At 28.7% G+C, this 19,508-nt stretch overlaps 1 protein-coding gene across 1 annotated transcript in view; it reads right to left on the bottom strand.

Moving 5' to 3' along the window:
- Nucleotides 1–19,508, bottom strand: part of LOC141338951 (lysine-specific demethylase 4D-like) — an 86,810-nt gene that overhangs the window by 2,001 nt on the left and 65,301 nt on the right. Inside the window, exons 9-13 of the mRNA XM_073844563.1 lie at nucleotides 9,130–9,326; nucleotides 4,979–5,214; nucleotides 4,707–4,897; nucleotides 4,502–4,625; nucleotides 66–97 (exon numbers count right to left, since the gene is read on the bottom strand). Coding sequence (XP_073700664.1) covers nucleotides 66–97; nucleotides 4,502–4,625; nucleotides 4,707–4,897; nucleotides 4,979–5,214; nucleotides 9,130–9,326 — 780 coding nt within the window. The remainder of the gene's footprint in view (nucleotides 1–65; nucleotides 98–4,501; nucleotides 4,626–4,706; nucleotides 4,898–4,978; nucleotides 5,215–9,129; nucleotides 9,327–19,508) is intronic.

Raw genomic sequence — 19,508 nt, 5'->3', positions numbered from 1 at the left:
GGAAGCAGGTGAAGATTATTTTTGGAGAGGTTTGATGCCCCTCTGTCCTGTATTTTGCCCCCTACAGTGACAGCAGGCGGTGCGGGTTTACAGCTGTCTGTTCATAACACACAGCACAGACAAATCAATAACCGTCTTTCAGCCGCCCGTCTTATAAAGCGCTGATTGTTAGTGCCTGCTTTCTTTCATACTTTATTGCTTTTGCTCTTTGTGCTCGCGAGCGCACACTTTCACAACAAACAAACAAACACAAAACAACATCTCGCCATCAAACCAGAACACTCCGAAATGAAATGTTCTAGAAACATTCATATTGCAAAAACAGATCCAACTTTTAACAACTTTTTCCCTCAGTGGAAAATCTGCCATTAGACATTTATCTAGGATGGCAAGTTTCTGCTGTTCTCCTGAACTCTGCGTGATGACAAGAGTAGCAGATTTCTCATTTTACTCCATGAAAACAAAAATACAGTGTTTCAAAAAACATCAGAAATTTAGTAATAAAAAAAAAATCACATACAAATTAAAACAAGCTAATAAAACGTCACTTATTTAAATGTGAAAATGCAAGTTTTTTTACTAACAGTTCTACGAATGTCATTCGATTTTATGACACACATTTGTCAAAATGTCATTCGACTGAATGACTTCACAATTTAACGATTTTATCGTTTAAATATCAACCTAGAATTTGAACACTTTAACTATTTTCATTAATGAAACAAGCTAAATAAATTGTAAAACGTAAATTCAACAATTTAAGTAACTGTTTCACGAATCTCATATAATTTTTTTTATGGCTATTATTACTAACTGCATTTAAAATAAAAACACACGCAAAACATGTCATTCAAGAACAACTTTACTACCGCCATTGCTAATGCGCTCTATGAATTTTTTTTTTTTTATTAAATGTAAAAAATTTCGTAAAAATGGTTTTATGAATGTCATTCGACTTGACAGACATTACTACAAACTGCACTTCTAAAACACAAGCAATACATGTCTTACAATTTTTTTAAAAATATCATTACGATCAACCTTCAAAACATAATTTTTCTAAAAACAAAGTTATTTCAAACGTAATTTTTCAAACATGCCAAAAACTAGTTTCTGTGCACGCAAGAATTGCTTCATAAACAAATTTACATACATCATCTGATTTTACAAACATGAACAAAAATGTAGGTACATTTATCGCAAAACTACACTAACGCAAATTTCGGCATTAAATTCCAACTAATTACACAAGAATAATTTACCATTATACTTTACGGACAATATTACAAACTAAATATTACAAAAAAAACAAGCAAAACAAGTAAATTAACAATAGCTTTCAAAAAATATATCATTACAAACAACCTTTCCTGAAATTTCTAACACACCAAACGCCAAAAAAAAAAAAAAATGTACATTTTTATGAACAACTATTACGAAAAACCCTCAGAACATGATTTTCAAACATGCCAAAAAGTTTCTGCGCATGCAAGAATAGTTTCAATAAACATATTTACGAACGTCGTTTGATTTTAAGAATGCCACTACAAACTTGAACCATGATCAGAATCACAAGAAAATAGTCTAAAAATAGTATAAAATTAGTTTTTATTTTTCGCCGAACATTTATATTTTATTACGAACAACCTTCAGAAATGCGTTATTATTTGGAATGTAATTTTACAAACAAAGAACTGCATACAAAAAAAAAAAAAAAACGTGATTTTAAGAATACCATTACAACCTTGAAACATGAACAAAACAAATTCAGGTAAAGTTTTAGCGAAAGTATACTAACGCAAATTTCTGCCTTAAATTGAATGAATTATGCAACAACAGTTTACGAACAGTCCATTTTACGGACATTTATAATCTGCATTAAAAAAAAAACGTAAATTAACAATACCTTTACGGGGGAAGAAAATCATTACGAATACCCCAAAAAAAATATTTTTAACGACCAAGTTATTTTGAAAGCAATTTTTGAAACATGATAAATTAGTTTCTGTGCATGAAAGAATTGCTTTAGAAACAATTTACACATGATTTTAAAAACGCCATTATGACCTTCATGCACTTCGTAAAAAACCAAGCCAACGAATAAATTATAGAACAACAGTTTACGAACATTCTATTTTACGGACATTCTTTTAAACCCTCAGAACATAATTTGATTTTCAAACATGCCAAAAAGTTTCTGCGCATGCAATAATAGTTTCAATAAACATTTACAAACGACGTTTGATTTTAAGAATGCCATTACAAACTTGAACCATGATCAAAATCACAAGAAAATAGTCTAAAAATAGTATAAAATTAGTTTTTATTTTTCGCCGAACATTTATATTTTATTACGAACAACCTTCAGAAATGCGTTATTATTTGGAATGTAATTTTACAAACAAAGAACTGCATACAAAAAAAAAAAAAAAACGTGATTTTAAGAATACCATTACAACCTTGAAACATGAACAAAACAAATTCAGGTAAAGTTTTAGCGAAAGTATACTAACGCAAATTTCTGCCTTAAATTGAATGAATTATGCAACAACAGTTTACGAACAGTCCATTTTACGGACATTTATAATCTGCATTAAAAAAAAAACGTAAATTAACAATACCTTTACGGGGGAAGAAAATCATTACGAATACCCCAAAAAAAATATTTTTAACGACCAAGTTATTTTGAAAGCAATTTTTGAAACATGATAAATTAGTTTCTGTGCATGAAAGAATTGCTTTAGAAACAATTTACACATGATTTTAAAAACGCCATTATGACCTTCATGCACTTCGTAAAAAACCAAGCCAACGAATAAATTATAGAACAACAGTTTACGAACATTCTATTTTACGGACATTCTTTTAAACCCTCAGAACATAATTTGATTTTCAAACATGCCAAAAAGTTTCTGCGCATGCAATAATAGTTTCAATAAACATTTACAAACGACGTTTGATTTTAAGAATGCCATTACAAACTTGAACCATGATCAAAATCACAAGAAAATAGTCTAAAAATAGTATAAAATTTGTTTCTGTTTTTCGCCGAACATTTATATTTTATTACGAACAACCTTCAGAAATGCGTTATTATTTGGAATGTAATTTTACAAACAAAGAACTGCATACAAAAAAAACAAAAAACGTGATTTTAAGAATACCATTACAACCTTGAAACATGAACAAAACAAATTCAGGTAAAGTTTTAGCAGAAGTATACTAACGCAAATTTCTGCCTTAAATTGAATGAATTATGCAACAACAGTTTACGAACAGTCCATTTTACGGACATTTATAATCTGCATTAAAAAAAAAAAAAAAGTAAATTAACAATACATTTACGGGGACAGAAAATCATTACGAATAACCCCCCCAAAAATTTTTTTAACGACCAAGTTATTTTGAGAGCAATTTTTGAAACATGATAAACGAGTTTCTGTGCATGAAAGAATTGCTTTAGAAACAATTTACACATGATTTTAAAAGCGCCATTATGACCTTCATGCACTTCGTAAAAAACCAAGCCAACGAATAAATTATAGAACAACAGTTTATGAACATTCTATTTTACGGACATTCTTTTAAACCCTCAGAACATAATTTGATTTTCAAACATGCCAAAAAGTTTCTGCGCACGCAATAATAGTTTCAATAAACATATTTACAAACGACGTTTGATTTTAAGAATGCCATTACAAACTTGAACCATGATCAAAATCACAAGAAAATAGTCTAAAAATAGTATAAAATTTGTTTCTATTTTTCACCGAACATTTATATTTTATTACAAACAACCTTCAGAAATGCATAATTGTTTCGAATGTAATTTTTAAAACAAACTATGAACTGCATACAAAAAAAAAAAAAAAAAAAAAAAAAACGCGTGATTTTAAGAATAACATTACAACCTTGAAACATGAACAAAACAAATTCAGGTAAATTTTTAGCAAAAGTATATTAACGCAAATTTCTGCCTTAAATTGAATGAAATATGCAACAGTTTACGAACAGTCCATTTTACGGACATTTATAATCTGCATTAAAAAAAAAAACTGTAAATTAACAATAGCTTTACGGGGGGAAAAAATCATTACGAATAACAAAAAAAAATTTTTTAACGAATAAGTTATTTTGAAAGCATTTTTTGAAACATGATAAAACGAGTTTCTGTGCATGAAAGAATTGCTTTAGAAACAATTTACACATGATTTTAAAAACGCCATTATGACCTTCATGCACTTCGTAAAAAACCAAGCCAACGAATAAATTATAGAACAACAGTTTACGAACATTCCATTTTACGGACATTCTTTTAAAATCTTAAGCAAAACAGAAATCAACAATAGGTTTAAAAAAATAACATAACGTTTTACGAATAATTTACACCAAAATATGCTTGTGTTTCATGAATCTAAATTTTAAATTTATTTCAATTTCATAGTGAAAGTATATCGCGCTTAACGAAAATCGTTGATTCGGTCATGAAAGCAGTACTCACCCTCATCGCTGGAGCCTTCCTGTTTGACTATGGAGTGAGGCGAACGCATGGGAGGCTTGCTGAACGGATGTCTTCGGCTCTTCTTCACCTCTACTTTCTTCTTCAGCTTCGTGAAAGGATTCGCCTGAGAGCAAAAACATTGAACGATAATTTACTTTGATGTGTAAAATCCCTAAAAGCCCTTGTGACTAGAGAAAGCTCTCACCTGAAGGCCGGGAGCGGCTCCGTTACTCTGGGTTTGAGCGTCGTTGGAAGCGAACTGCTCAAACACTTGCTGGAAGGAGAGATCGTCCGGATGCTTCGGCTTCTTCTTTTTTTTCCTCTTCTTCTTCTCCTCCTCCACCACTCCGTTTTCCGGCGGAGGATCCTGGGATTCTGTTTTTCTGTCTTCAGCTGCTGAACGACAACAAAGATGAAGCTATCTGAAGTAAAAAGTACCATCACACATTCAGTGTTTAGGCAGTTTCTAGGGTTTACCTTCTTCACGAAGTGCTGCTTCCGCTTCCGCCTGCTCCTGCTCCTCCCTCTCCAGCGCCTCCAGCGTGAGGAGCGCCTCTCGAGCCATACGCTCATCCTTCTGCTGCCGCCGCTGCTGCTCACGCTCCTCCACTTTAGGCAGGTACTCGCTCATGTCCAGCTCCACTCCCTCCTCCGCCAGGGCCTTCACCTCCTCCAGCTTCAGACGACGGAACTGTTTCACCTTTGCCTGAGCTCTGCCATGAACAACGTAAAACAGTACAGGTCAAATGTCAAGAAAAACTTTGTCTGGGCTCTACGAAAAAAATAACGCAAATGGATAAAGTTTTATTTCAAACCTAACATTATCCCATTTGATCATTTTTGTTATAAAATAAAACCGTAAAGGTCAAACATCAAAAATAAAACATTTTACGATTCAAACGATAAAGGTCAAAAGTCAAGAAAAACTTTGTCTGGGCTCTACGAAAAAACAACAAATTTTTATTTTCAACCCACATGTTTCCTATTTAAATTTTTTATTACGATTCAAACAGTAAATGTCAAAGGTCAAGAAAAACATTTTCTGGGCTCTACAAAAAAAACTATGCAAATGGATAAAGTTTTATTTCAAACCAAACATTTTCCAGTTTTTGTTAGGATTAAAACCGTAAAGGTCAAACATCAATAATAAATAAAACGTTTACGGTCAAAAACAAAAACAAATTGACAATAAAATGGCAAAAAAATTAAAATTAAGATTCAAACAATAAAGGTCAAAAGTCAAGAAAAACTTTGTTTGGGCTCTACAAAAAAAAACAATAAATTTATTTAAACCCAAAGCTTTTTTGCTTAATTATTACGATTCAAAGGTCAATAAAAAGTTTTCCCGCCGACCCTTTCCCGCTTGATAGTTTTTATTAAGATTCGAACAGCAAACGGATAACAAACTTTATTTCAATCCAAATGTTTCCCACTTGATTATTATTATTATGATTTGAACAATAATGGACAAGGGTCAATAAAAATGTCGCCTAATAAAACATTTTACGATTCAAAAAGTCAAGGTCAAAGATGAAAGAAAAAAAAAAAAAAAAAAAAAAAAAAACCTTTGTCTGGGTTCTACGAAAAAACAACGAATTTTTATTTCAACCCACATGTTTCCTATTTAAATTTTTTATTACGATTCAAACAGTAAAGGTCAAAGGTCAAGAAAAACATTTTCTGGGCTCTACGAAAAAAACTATGCAAATGGATAAAGTTTTATTTCAAACCAAACATTTTCCAGTTTTTGTTAGGATTAAAACCGTAAAGGTCAAACATCAATAATTAATAAAACGTTTACGGTGAAAAACAAAAACAAATTGACAATAAAACGGCAAAAAAATTAAAATTAAGATTCAAACAATAAAGGTCAAAAGTCAAGAAAAACTTTGTTTGGGCTCTACAAAAAAAAAAACAATACATTTATTTAAACCCAAAGCTTTTTTGCTTAATAATTATTACGATTCAAAGGTCAATAAAAAGTTTTTCCGCCGACCCTTTCCCGCTTGATAGTTTTTATTAAGATTCGAACAGCAAACGGATAACAAACTTTATTTCAATCCAAATGTTTCCCACTTGATTATTATTATTATTACGATTTGAACAATAATGGACAAGGGTCAATAAAAATTTCGCCTAATAAAACATTTTACGATTCAAAAAGTCAAGGTCAAAGATGAAAAAAAAAAAAAAAAAAAAAAAAAAAAAAACTTTGTCTGGGTTCTACGAAAAAACAACAAATTTTTATTTTAACCCACATGTTTCCTATTTAATTTTTTTATTACGATTCAAACAGTAAAGGTCAAAGGTCAAGAAAAACATTTTCTGGGCTCTACGAAAAAAACAACGCAAATGGATAAAGTTTTATTTCAAACCAAACATTTTCCCATTTAATAGTTTTTGTTAGGATTAAAACCGTAAAGGTCAAACGTTCACTGTCAAAAAAAAAATATTGACAATAAAAAATTGACAACAAAACATTAAAAATAAGACATTTTACGATTCAAACAATTAAGGTCAAAAGTCAAGAAAAACGTTTTCTGGGCTTTACGAAAAAAAACAACACAAATGGATAACGAAGTTGTACGTTTTTTTAAACCAAAAATTTTCCGAATTGAGAGTTTTTGTTAGGATTAAAACGTAAAAGTCAAACGTCAATAATTAATAAAACGTTTATTGTCAAAAAAAACAATTGACAATAAAACATGAAAAAAAAAAAAAAAAATTTTACGATTCAAAAAGTCAAGGTCAAAGATAAAAAAAAAGCTTTGGGCTCTACGAAAAAACTAATTTTATTTCAACCCACGTTTCCCATTTAAATTTTATAGGTTAAAGGTCAAGAAAAACGTTTTCTGGGCTCTACGAAAAAAAACAATGCAAATGGATAAGGAAGTTTTATTTCAAGCCAAACATTTTCCAGTTTTTGTTAGGATTAAATCCGTGAAGGTCAAACATCAATAATTAATAAAACGTTTACGGTCAAAAACAAAAACAAATTGAAAATAAAACGGCAAAAAAATTAAAATTAAGATTCAAATAGTACAGGTCAAAGGTCAAGTAAAACTTTGTCTGGGCTCTACGAAAAAAACAATGCAAATGGATAACGAAGTTTTATTTCAAATTTAACTTTTTCCCAATTGACAATAAACCGTCAAAAATAAAACATTTCACGATTCAAAAAGTCAAGGTAAAAGATAAAAAAAAAATGGGGCTCTACGAAAAAACTAATTTTTATTCCAACCCACATGTTTCCTATTTAATTTTTTTATTACGATTCAAACAGTAAAGGTCAAAGGTCAAGAAAAACGTTTTCTGGGCTCTACGAAAAAACAATGCAAATGTTTTTGTTATGATTAAAATGTAAAAGTCAAACGTCAATAATTAATAAAACGTTTATTGTCAAAAAAAAAAAAATTGACAAAAAAAAAAAAAAAAAATTACGATTCAAAAAGTCAAGGTCAAAGATAAAAAAAAAAACTTTGGGCTCTACGAAAAAACTAATTTTATTTCAACCCACGTTTCCCATTTAAATTTTATAGGTTAAAGGTCAAGAAAAACATTTTCTGGGCTCTACGAAAAAAACTATACAAATGGATAATGAAGTTTTATTTCAAACCAAACATTTTCCAGTTTTTGTTAGGATTAAAACCGTAAAGGTCAAACATCAATAATTAATAAAACGTTTACGGTCAAAAACAAAAACAAATTGACAATAAAACGGAAAAAAAAAAAAAAAATTAAGATTCAAACAGTACAGGTCAAAGGTCAAGTAAAACTTTGTCTGGGCTCTACGAAAAAAAAACAAACAATGCATATGGATAGCGAAGTTTTATTTCAAACTCAACACAGTTTTTACTTATTACGATTCAAACAGTAAAGGTCAATAAAAACGCTTCCCACTAAACATTTCCCGCTTGATAGTTATAATTATTCGAACAGTAAAGGACAACAAAAACTTTGCCTAAGGTCTAAAAAACAAACAATGCAAATTAATAAACTTTTATTTCAAACCAAACTTTTATTTTAATCCAAAAGTTTTTTGCTTGATAGTTTTTATTCATTATGATTCAAACCGTATAGATCAATAAAGACTTTTCCCACCAAATGTTTCCCGTTTGATAGTTCTTATTACTATTCAAACAGTAAAGAGCAATGAAAACTTTGCCTAAGCTCTGAAAAAAACGACGCAAATGGATCAATTTATTTAAACCCAAAGTTTTTTTGCTTAATAATTATTACGATTCAAAGGTCAATAAAAAGTTTTCCCGCCGACCCTTTCCCGCTTGATAGTTTTCATTAAGATTCGAACAGCAAACGGATAACAAACTTTATTTCAATCCAAATGTTTCCCACTTGATTATTATTATTACGATTTGAACAATAATGGACAAGGGTCAATAAAAATTTCGCCTAAGCTCTATTTTAACAACTTTTGTATTAAAAGCGCATAGCATACTAAACACCTACACAAATTTTCGCAGTGGCACGTTGTTAAAATAAAACAACGAATTGGCGCAAAGCATGTTTTTTTTGTTCGGTTATGAGACTGATAAAAATTAGGTTCTAAAATCAACAATAAAAATTGCCGCAACAAGATATAAAAGCCAAAGGCTGAAAACATTGGGCACCTGCGCAGGAGTTTCTCTTTGTATGTGACTCTGGTTTTCCTCCAGTGCTCCAGCTCAGGACTAGTGAGGGTTGTGGGTTTGAGGTGGTCCAGGACTGTGTTGTCTTTCCCCTGTTTCCAAAGGCTGTAGCGGTCAGGCTGTAGACAGCGAACGAACACATCCATGGAGATCTTCACCATGTCCTTACGACACGAGCACTGCAACACACAAACACAAACCAACCACAATTTAACAACTGAAAAACAGACACCTCAGTCTCTCATTTCTGATTGGACGATATGTGACACAATCACGGAATCGATTAATCGCAACGATTCGTTTTGCAGCTCTATATTAGTTATTACTATTAAAAATATTTAAATAACTAGATCAAAAAGTTGGCTTGAGAAAGCTGGACCAGAAAGTAAAAAAAAAAAAAAAAAAAAAAAAAGTGTAAGAAGTTTAAAAAGTTTAAAACGTTTTAAGTTTGACGGTTTTAAGTCTGAAATTGTTTGAAATAGTTTTAAAATAGTTTTAAAAGCTTAATATTTGATAGATAAATAGATATGAAAAAGTTAATAGCATGTTTCTAGCATGACTAGCATGTTGCTAGCATGTTTCTAGCATGTTGCTAGCACTATTCTAGCATGAAAGGCATGTTTCTAGCATGTTGGTGGCATGTTTCTAACATGATTAGCATGTTACTAGCATGTTGCTAGCATGTTCGTACGTTTCTAGCATGATTGGCATAATTAACAAATTATTACAATTTGTTGGAACTATAAGCAAGTTATTACAATTTGCTAACATGATTAACACGTTAGCATGTTTTAATGTCACTAGCATGTTGTCAACATGATAAGCATGTTGTTAACATGTTGCTAGCATTATTACCATGTTGTTAGCATGTTTAGCATGATTTGCAAGTTACTAGCATGTCACTAGCATGTTGTTAACATGTTGCTATCATAATTACCATGTTAGGGTTAGCATGTTTTTGCATGATTTGCAAGTTACTAGCATGTTGTTAACATTAGTATTCTGCTAACGTTTCTACCATGATTAACAAGTTACTAGCATGTTGCTAGCATGATTAGCATATTTCTAACATGTTAGTAACATTTTACTAACATTGCTAGCATGATTAGCATGTTAACATGTTTCTAACATGATTAACAAGTTACTAACATGTTGCTAACATGATTAACAAGTTACTAGCAAGTTACTAGCATGTTGTTAGCATTATTAATATGTTGTTAACCTGTTTTTAACATGATTAACAAGCTACTAACATGATTAACAAGTTACTAGCAAGTTACTAGCATTTTGTTAGCATTATTAATATGTTGTTAACCTGTTTTTAACATGATTAACAAGCTACTAACATGTTGCTAACATGATTAACAAGTTACTAACAAGTTACTAGCATGTTGTTAGCATTATTAATATGTTGTTAACCTGTTTCTAACATGATTAACAAGTTACTAACATGTTGCTAACATGATTAACAAGTTACTAGCAAGTTACTAGCATGTTAGCATTATTAATATGTTGTTAACCTGTTTTTAACATGATTAACAAGCTACTAACATGTTGCTAGCATGATGTTAACCTGTTTCTAACATGATTAGCATGTCACTAGCATGTAGTTAACATGTTTCTAGCATGATAAACAAGTTACTAGCATGTTGCTAACACGATTAGCAAGTTACTAGCATGTTGTTATCATTACTAATATGTTGTTAACCTGTTTTTAACATGATTAACAAGTTACTAACATGTTGCTAACATGATTAACAAGTTACTAGCAAGTTACTAGCATGTTGTTAGCGTTACTAATATGTTGTTAACCTGTTTTTAACATGATTAACAAGTTACTAACATGTTGCTAACATGATTAACAAGTTACTAGCAAGTTACTAGCATGTTGTTAGCATTACTAATATGTTGTTAACCTGTTTTTAACATGATTAACAAGTTACTAGCATGTTGCTAGCATGATAAGCATGTTAACATGCTTCTAACATGTTAGTAACATTTTACTAACATTGCTAGCATGATTAGCATGTTAACATGTTTCTAACATGATTAACAAGCTACCAACATGTTGCTAGCATTATGTTAACCTGTTTCTAACATGATAAGCATGTCACTAGCATGTAGTTAACATGTTTCTAGCATGATTAACAAGTTACTAACATGTTGCTAACACGATTAGCGAGTTACTAGCATGTTGTTAGCATTACTAATATGTTGTTAACCTGTTTTTAACATGATTAACAAGTTACTAACATGTTGCTAACATGATTAACAAGTTACTAGCAAGTTACTAGCATGTTGTTAACGTTATTAATATGTTGTTAACCTGTTTTTAACATGATTAACAAGTTACTAGCAAGTTACTAGCATGATTAGCATGTTAACATGTTTCTAACATGTTAGTAACATTTTACTAACATTGCTAGCATGATTAGCATGTTAACCTGTTTTTAACATGATTAGCATGTCACTAGCATGTAGTTAACATGTTTCTAGCATGATTAACAAGATACTAGCATGTTGCTAACATGATTAACAAGTTACTAGCATGATTAGCATGTTAACATGTTTCTAACATGTTAGTAACATTTTACTAACATTGCTAACACGATTAGCAAGTTACTAACATGTTGCTAGCATGATGTTAACCTGTTTCTAACATGATTAGCATGTCACTAGCATGTTGATAACATGATTAACAAGTTACTAGCAAGTTACTAGCATGATTAGCATGTTAACATGTTTCTAACATGTTAGTAACATTTTACTAACATTGCTAGCATGATTAGCATGTTAACCTGTTTTTAACATGATTAGCATGTCACTAGCATGTAGTTAACATGTTTCTAGCATGATTAACAAGATACTAGCATGTTGCTAACATGATTAACAAGTTACTAGCATGATTAGCATGTTAACATGTTTCTAACATGTTAGTTACATTTTAATAACATTGTTAACACGATTAGCAAGTTACTAACATGTTGCTAGCATGATGTTAACCTGTTTCTAACATGATTAGCATGTCACTAGCATGTTGATAACATGATTAACAAGTTACTAGCAAGTTACTAGCATGATTAGCATGTTAACATGTTTCTAACATGTTAGTAACATTTTACTAACATTGCTAGCATGATTAGCATGTTAACCTGTTTTTAACATGATTAGCATGTCACTAGCATGTAGTTAACATGTTTCTAGCATGATTAACAAGATACTAGCATGTTGCTAACATGATTAACAAGTTACTAGCATGATTAGCATGTTAACATGTTTCTAACATGTTAGTAACATTTTACTAACATTGCTAACACGATTAGCAAGTTACTAACATGTTGCTAGCATGATGTTAACCTGTTTCTAACATGATTAACATGTCACTAGCATGTAGTTAACATGTTTCTAGCATGATTAACAAGTTACTAGCAAGTTACTAGCATGATTAGCATGTTAACATGTTTCTAACATGTTAGTAACATTTTACTAACATTGCTAACACGATTAGCAAGTTACTAGCATGTTGCTAACACGATTAGCAAGTTACTAGCATGTTGCTAGCATGATTAGTATGATGCTAGCATGCTAACATGTTTCTAACATAATTTGTGTTAAATAAAAACATACAAATATATATTTAAATCAAAATGATATAATCTAAATTAAAATATAATTAAAATATACTATATATTATTTTTTTTTTAAAATCATGTAAATGATTTAAATGAACTTTATATTAAAAACTTTTTTACAAGTTGCTTCAAGCAGATTTAAAGTAAACCGAAGTAGAATATTTCAATAGCAAATATTCTAATATAAATGCAAATTCACTGAAAAATCACGGCAAAAAAAAAAAGAGGTTCAAACAGATGAAACTGTATAAGAGACGCGACTCAAATGAACTGCATCGTGGGACTGGCGTCTGAAACAACGACTGAGAGGAAAATGAATGCGATGGAGACGAGACGTGATTAGACTGCAGGTGCGCAGACGGGAGATTATTAAATCATCAACGTAACAACGACTGAAGAGGGAAAAAAACACGCTTTTAATGGCAGAGTTTGCACGGGCCGAAGTGAAGAAGGCACAAATCAACATCTCTCAATCAACAGCCAGAGAAACCGAGAGAGAGAGAGAGACGGATGGAAATAAAAGTCATTTTCCTGCGAGCTGCTGTTGGCTGTATTACACGGAGCCGTTATTTCCTGCGCCGCGCCGGAGCTGCTGTTCAATTACCACAAACATTCTGCAGCTGAAGTCAAGACAAACACAGAAAACCCTGTGTGTCTGAGAGAGAGAGAGAGAGTGAGGGCGTAATAACGGCAACAAGCGCTATTCTTCACTCCGAAATGTCAATGTCTCGCAGCGTAACTCCAGGGCTTGCCATATTATGCTCAGAAATGCAATTCCAGCTCGACTGGAAAGATCCGACTCCACCTGGAAAACAAGAGGAACCAACTAAAACAAAGTACAATCATGCTGCCAACATTTTTCAGGAGCGGAACTGAGACTCAGCCGTTTTCAAAATACTTCTGCTTATTAGAATTTATGTTTCCTTATATCATTTAAATGAATGCGATTTAGAATTAAATTAGTAAATGATAAATAAAATATATTTAAAAAATAAATAAATAAATAATACTATATATTAATAAAAGGTAAAAAAAAAAAAGTGAAACAAAAATGTTAAATAAAAAAATTAAATACATCTTTAAACAACTCCAGCTGCAAAGTATTTAATTTAAATTTGTAGAATACTTTAATAATTTACAAAAATCTAAAAAAAAAAAAAAAAAATTAAATATAAAATATATATAAAAAAAACAATAATAAATAATACTATAAATTAATAAAATGTAAAAAAAGGAAATGAAACAAATGTTAAATAAAAAAAATAAATACATCTTTAAACAACTCCAGCTGCAAAGTATTTAATTTAAATTTGTAGAATACTTTAATAATTTACAAAAATAAAAAATTAGATATAAAATATATAAAAAATAAAATAAATAATACTATAAATTAATAAAATGTAAAACAATAAATGAAACAAAAATGTTAAATAAAAAAATAAATACATCTTTAAACAACTCCAGTTGCAAAGTATTTAGTTTAAATTTGTAGAATACTTTAATAATTTACAAAAATAAAAAATTAAATATAAAATATATAAAAAATAAAATAAATACTATAAATTAATAAAATGTAAAAAAATAAATGAAACAAAAATGTTAAATAAAAAAATAAATACATCTTTAAACAACTCCAGTTGCAAAGTATTTAGTTTAAATTTGTAGAATACTTTAATAATTTACAAAAATCTAAAAAAAAAAAAATAATAATTAAAAAAAATTATATATATATATAAAAAAATTAAATAATACTATAAATTAATCAAATGTAAAAAAAGAAATGAAACAAAAATGTTAAATAAAAAAATAAATACATCTTTAAACAACTCCAGTTGCAAAGTATTTAGTTTAAATTTGTAGAATACTTTAGTTTACAAAAATCTAAAAAAATAAATAAATATATAAAATATATAAAAAAATTAAATAATAAATACTATAAATTAATAAAATGTAAAAAAAAGAAATGAAACAAAAATGTTAAATAAAAAAATACATCTTTAAACAACTCCAGTTGCAAAGTATTTAGTTTAAATTTGTAGAATACTTTAATAATTTGCAAAAAAAAAATTAAATATAAAATATATAAAAAATTAAATAATAAATAATACTATAAATTAATAAAATGTAAAAAAAAAGAAATGAAACAAAAATGTTAAATAAATACATCTTTAAACAACTCCAGCTGCAAAGTATTTAATTTAAATTTGTAGAATACTTTAATAATTTACAAAAATAAAAATTAAAATTAAATAATATATAAAAAAATAAAATAATAAATACTATAAATTAATAAAATGTAAAAAAAATAAATGAAACAAAAATGGTAAATAAAAAAAATAAATACATCTTTAAACAACTCCAGTTGCAAAGTATTTAGTTTAAATTTGTAGAATACTTTAATAATTTACAAAAATCTAAAAAAAAAATTAAATAATAAATAATACTATAAATTAATAAAATGTAAAAAAAAAAAAGAAATGAAACAAAAATGTTAAATAAAAAAAAATACATCTTTAAACAACTCCAGTTTAAATTTGTAGAATACTTTAATAATTTACAAAAATAAAAAAAATAAAAAAATAAATAAATAGAAAAAATATAGTTTTTAAACAATAATGAACAAAAAACTATGAAATTCCAATTTATATGCATAAATATATATATAATCAAAAATCATTAAAAAAATTGTGTATACAGTACAGTTTAAACATCTGACGCAATTGTTTATTAGGCAAGTGTTTTTTTGGACATTGAATAACATTATTATTATTATTATTATTATTATTATTATTATTATTATTATTATTATTCAGTTATTGAAATGACTTTAAATCTGCTCTTAGCAACTTTCAAAAAAAATTGTATATATGTCAATAATTTACATTTGAATTTTATTCTATTTAAATATTTGTAATTTTAAATGATTAAATGCATTTTTTTGAAAGAAGTCTCTTCTGCTCATAAAGACTGCATTAATTTGACCAAAACAATATACACTGAAAACAGTAATATTGTTAAATATTATATATAACAATATTACTGTTTTAAATAAATATATATTTACAATTTCATATAAAAATAATTTTAATAAATAGTTATAATAAATTATAAATTATAATAAATAGTTTTCTATGTGAACATATTTTTTAAAAACAATTTATTCCTGTGATGAAAAGCTGAAATTCCTTTGATAAATAGGAAGTTCAAAATAACAGCATTTATTTAAAATAATCTTTTGTAACATGATAAATGTCTTTTCTTTGATCAATTTAATGTGTCCTTAGAGAAAAAAAAAACAATGCCCAAATGTTGCATGGTTAAAAGAAATTGAAAATAAATAAATAAATAATAGACAAAAGTTTACACACTATAAAAAAAGGAAAACAAAGAAAAAAAAAATATTTTGACACTGAGCTCTTGATCTTTTTCACTGTTGTATTTCTCACTGATAAACTAATAAACACAAATGGAGTGAGAATCTGAACGGAGGAAACAATCGCAGGTCTCTGAAGACAGCAGAGCGATAAAGCGGTGTCTCATATATTGTAGAAGATGATGTTAATAACTCTGTAAACTCATCCTGTCTCTCTCTTTAGACCAGATCTGGCCATTACATGAACCGCTGCAGGTGGTTTATTACCGCTTTCTCTGAGATCACACCCATGATTGCATATCACAATGATCTTAATGTGCTTTTCTCTCTGATTCAAGGATTCATTTGCAACATATACATTTATCATGCATAGTATTGTAAATACACATGTGTAGACTAAATAAAATGTGTTTAAATCAGCAACACCATTACTGCATATAAAACATTGTGTAACGGTCCAGAAATCAGTGTTGTTTTTTCATGAATGTGCAGGTTTAAAGCTCTGTGACTAATGAGGCGCTCCATCAAACGCCTGTAGAAGAGGAACTGAAATAATGAGTGGGACTGCGAGCGACTCGAGAGAGAATCAAACCCAAGATCCGCTCGTGTGCTTTAATTAGCCGCGAGTCTGTGACCCGACATTCAGCACATCGCTAATCATTACAATACATGCAGATCATCCGCCGCGTGACGAGAATCGCTAAATGCCAGAGCGCAACACGACGGGGAAAAACGACTCGAGTGTGTGTAATATAAGTGAGAGATTCAGATCGAAAGAAAACGGAAAGAAAAATGGACAGAAAGAAAGAACAAACAAAATGAAAAAAAAAAACTAATGAAAAGAGAAAAACTAATGAAAAGGACAAAGAAAAGAAAGAACAAATGAAAAGAACAAATTTAAGGACATTTAAAAAAAGACTAAACGAAAAGAACAAACAAAAAAAGGAGAAATGAAAAGGAAAAACAAAAAGAAACAACATGTAAAGGATAAATAAAAAGAAAGAACAAATGAAAATTACAAAAACAAAACGAAAGAACAAACAAAACGAAAAAAACAAATGAAAAGAAAAAAACTAATGAAAGGGACAAAGAAAAGAAATAACAAATGAAAAGAACAAATTTAAGGACATTTAAAAAAGAAAAAACAAAAAGGACAAACAGAATAAGCAAAAAAGACTAAACGAAAAGAACAAACAAAAAAAGACAAATGAAAAGGAAAAACAAAAGAAACATGTAAAGGATAAATAAAAAGAAAAAACTAATGAAAATGACAAAAAGGACAAATGAAGGAAAAACAAAAAAAGGATAAATGAAAAGGACAAACAAAAATAAAAAAACAACAGACAAAAAGAACAAACAAACAGGACAAGCGAAAAAAAAAAAAAGGAGAAACGAAAAGAAAAATGTTAGGAAAGGACAAACGAAAAGAACAAAAAAGAAATGAAAAGGAAAAACAACAAATGAAACTACAAACGAAAAGAAAAAACGATTGAAAAGGACAAATAAAAAGGACAAACAAAAAGAAAAAATGAAAGGGAAAAACAAAAAGAAACATGTAAAGGATAAATAAAAAGAAAGAACAAATGAAAATTACAAAAAAAGGACAAATGAAGGAAAAACAAAAAAAAGGATAAATGAAAAGGACAAACGAAAATAAAAAAACAACAGACAAAAAGAACAAACAAACAGGACAAGCTGAAAACAAAAAAAAACAAAAAGGAGAAACGAAAAGAAAAATGTTAGGAAAGGACAAATGAAAAGAACAAAAAAAGGACAAATGAAGGAAAAACAAAAAAAAGGTAAATGAAAAGGACAAACGAAAATAAAAAACAACAGACAAAAAGAACAAACAAACAGGACAAGCGGAAAAAAAAAAAAAAAAAAAAAAAAAAAAGGAGAAACGAAAAGAAAAATGTTAGGAAAGGACAAATGAAAAGAACAAAAAAAGGACAAATGAAGGAAAAACAAAAAGAAACAACAAGTAAAGGATAAATAAAAAGAAAGAACAAATGAAAATTACAAAAAAGGACAAATGAAGGAAAAACAAAAAGAAAGGGTAAATGAAAAGGACAAACGAAAATAAAAAAACAACAGACAAAAAGAACAAACAAACAGGACAAGCGGGAAAAAAGGAGAAACGAAAAGAAAAATGTAACGAAAGGACAAACGAAAAGAACAAAAAAGAAATGAAAAGGATAAACAAAGAAAGAACAAACAAAATGAAAAAAACTAATGAAAAGAGAAAAACTAATTAAAAGGACAAAGAAAAGAAAGAAAAAATGAAAAGAACAAATTTAAGGACATTTAAAAAAAAGAAAAAACAAAAAGGACAAACAGAATAAGCAAAAAAGGCTTAACGAAAAGAACAAACAAAAAAAGGACAAATGAAAAGGAAAAACAAAAGAAACATGTAAAGGATAAATAAAAAGAAAGAACAAATGAAAATTACAAAAAAAAGGACAAATGAAGGAAAAACAAAAAAAGGATAAATGAAAAGGACAAACGAAAATAAAAAAACAACAGACAAAAAGAACAAACAAACAGGACAAGCGAAAAAAAAAAAAAAAGGAGAAACGAAAAGAAAAATGTTAGGAAAGGACAAACGAAAAGAACAAAAAAGAAATGAAAAGGAAAAATAACAAATGAAACTACAAACGAAAAGAAAAAACGATTGAAAAGGACAAATAAAAAGGACAAACAAAAAGAAAAAATGAAAGGGAAAAACAAAAAGAAACAACATGTAAAGGATAAATAAAAAGAAAGAACAAATGAAAATTACAAAAAAAAGGACAAATGAAGGAAAAACAAAAAAAAGGATAAATGAAAAGGACAAACGAAAATAAAAAAAACAACAGACAAAAAGAACAAACAAACAGGACAAGCGGGAAAAAAGGAGAAACGAAAAGAAAAATGTAATGAAAGGACAAACGAAAAGAACAAAAAAGAAACGAAAAGGATAAACAAAGAAAGAACAAACAAAATGAAAAAAAACTAATGAAAAGAGAAAAACATGTAAAGGATAAATAAAAGGAAAGAACAAATGGAAATTACAAAAAAAGGACAAATGAAGGAAAAACAAAAAAAAGGGTAAATGAAAAGGACAAACGAAAATAAAAAAACAACAGACAAAAAGAACAAAAAAACAGAACAAGTGGGGGAAAAAAGGAGAAACGAAAAGAAAAATGTAATGAAAGGACAAACGAAAAGAACAAAAAAGAAATGAAAAGGATAAACAAAGAAAGAAACAAAATGAAAAAAACAAATGAAAAGAGAAAAACTAATGAAAGGGACAAAGAAAAGAAAGAACAAATGAAAAGAACAAATTTAAGGACATTTAAAAAAAGAAAAAACAAAAA

This window comes from Garra rufa, chromosome 7 (assembly GCF_049309525.1).
Source record: "Garra rufa chromosome 7, GarRuf1.0, whole genome shotgun sequence".
NCBI lineage: Eukaryota > Metazoa > Chordata > Actinopteri > Cypriniformes > Cyprinidae > Garra > Garra rufa.
This window is presented reverse-complemented; position numbering and strand designations above follow the sequence as displayed.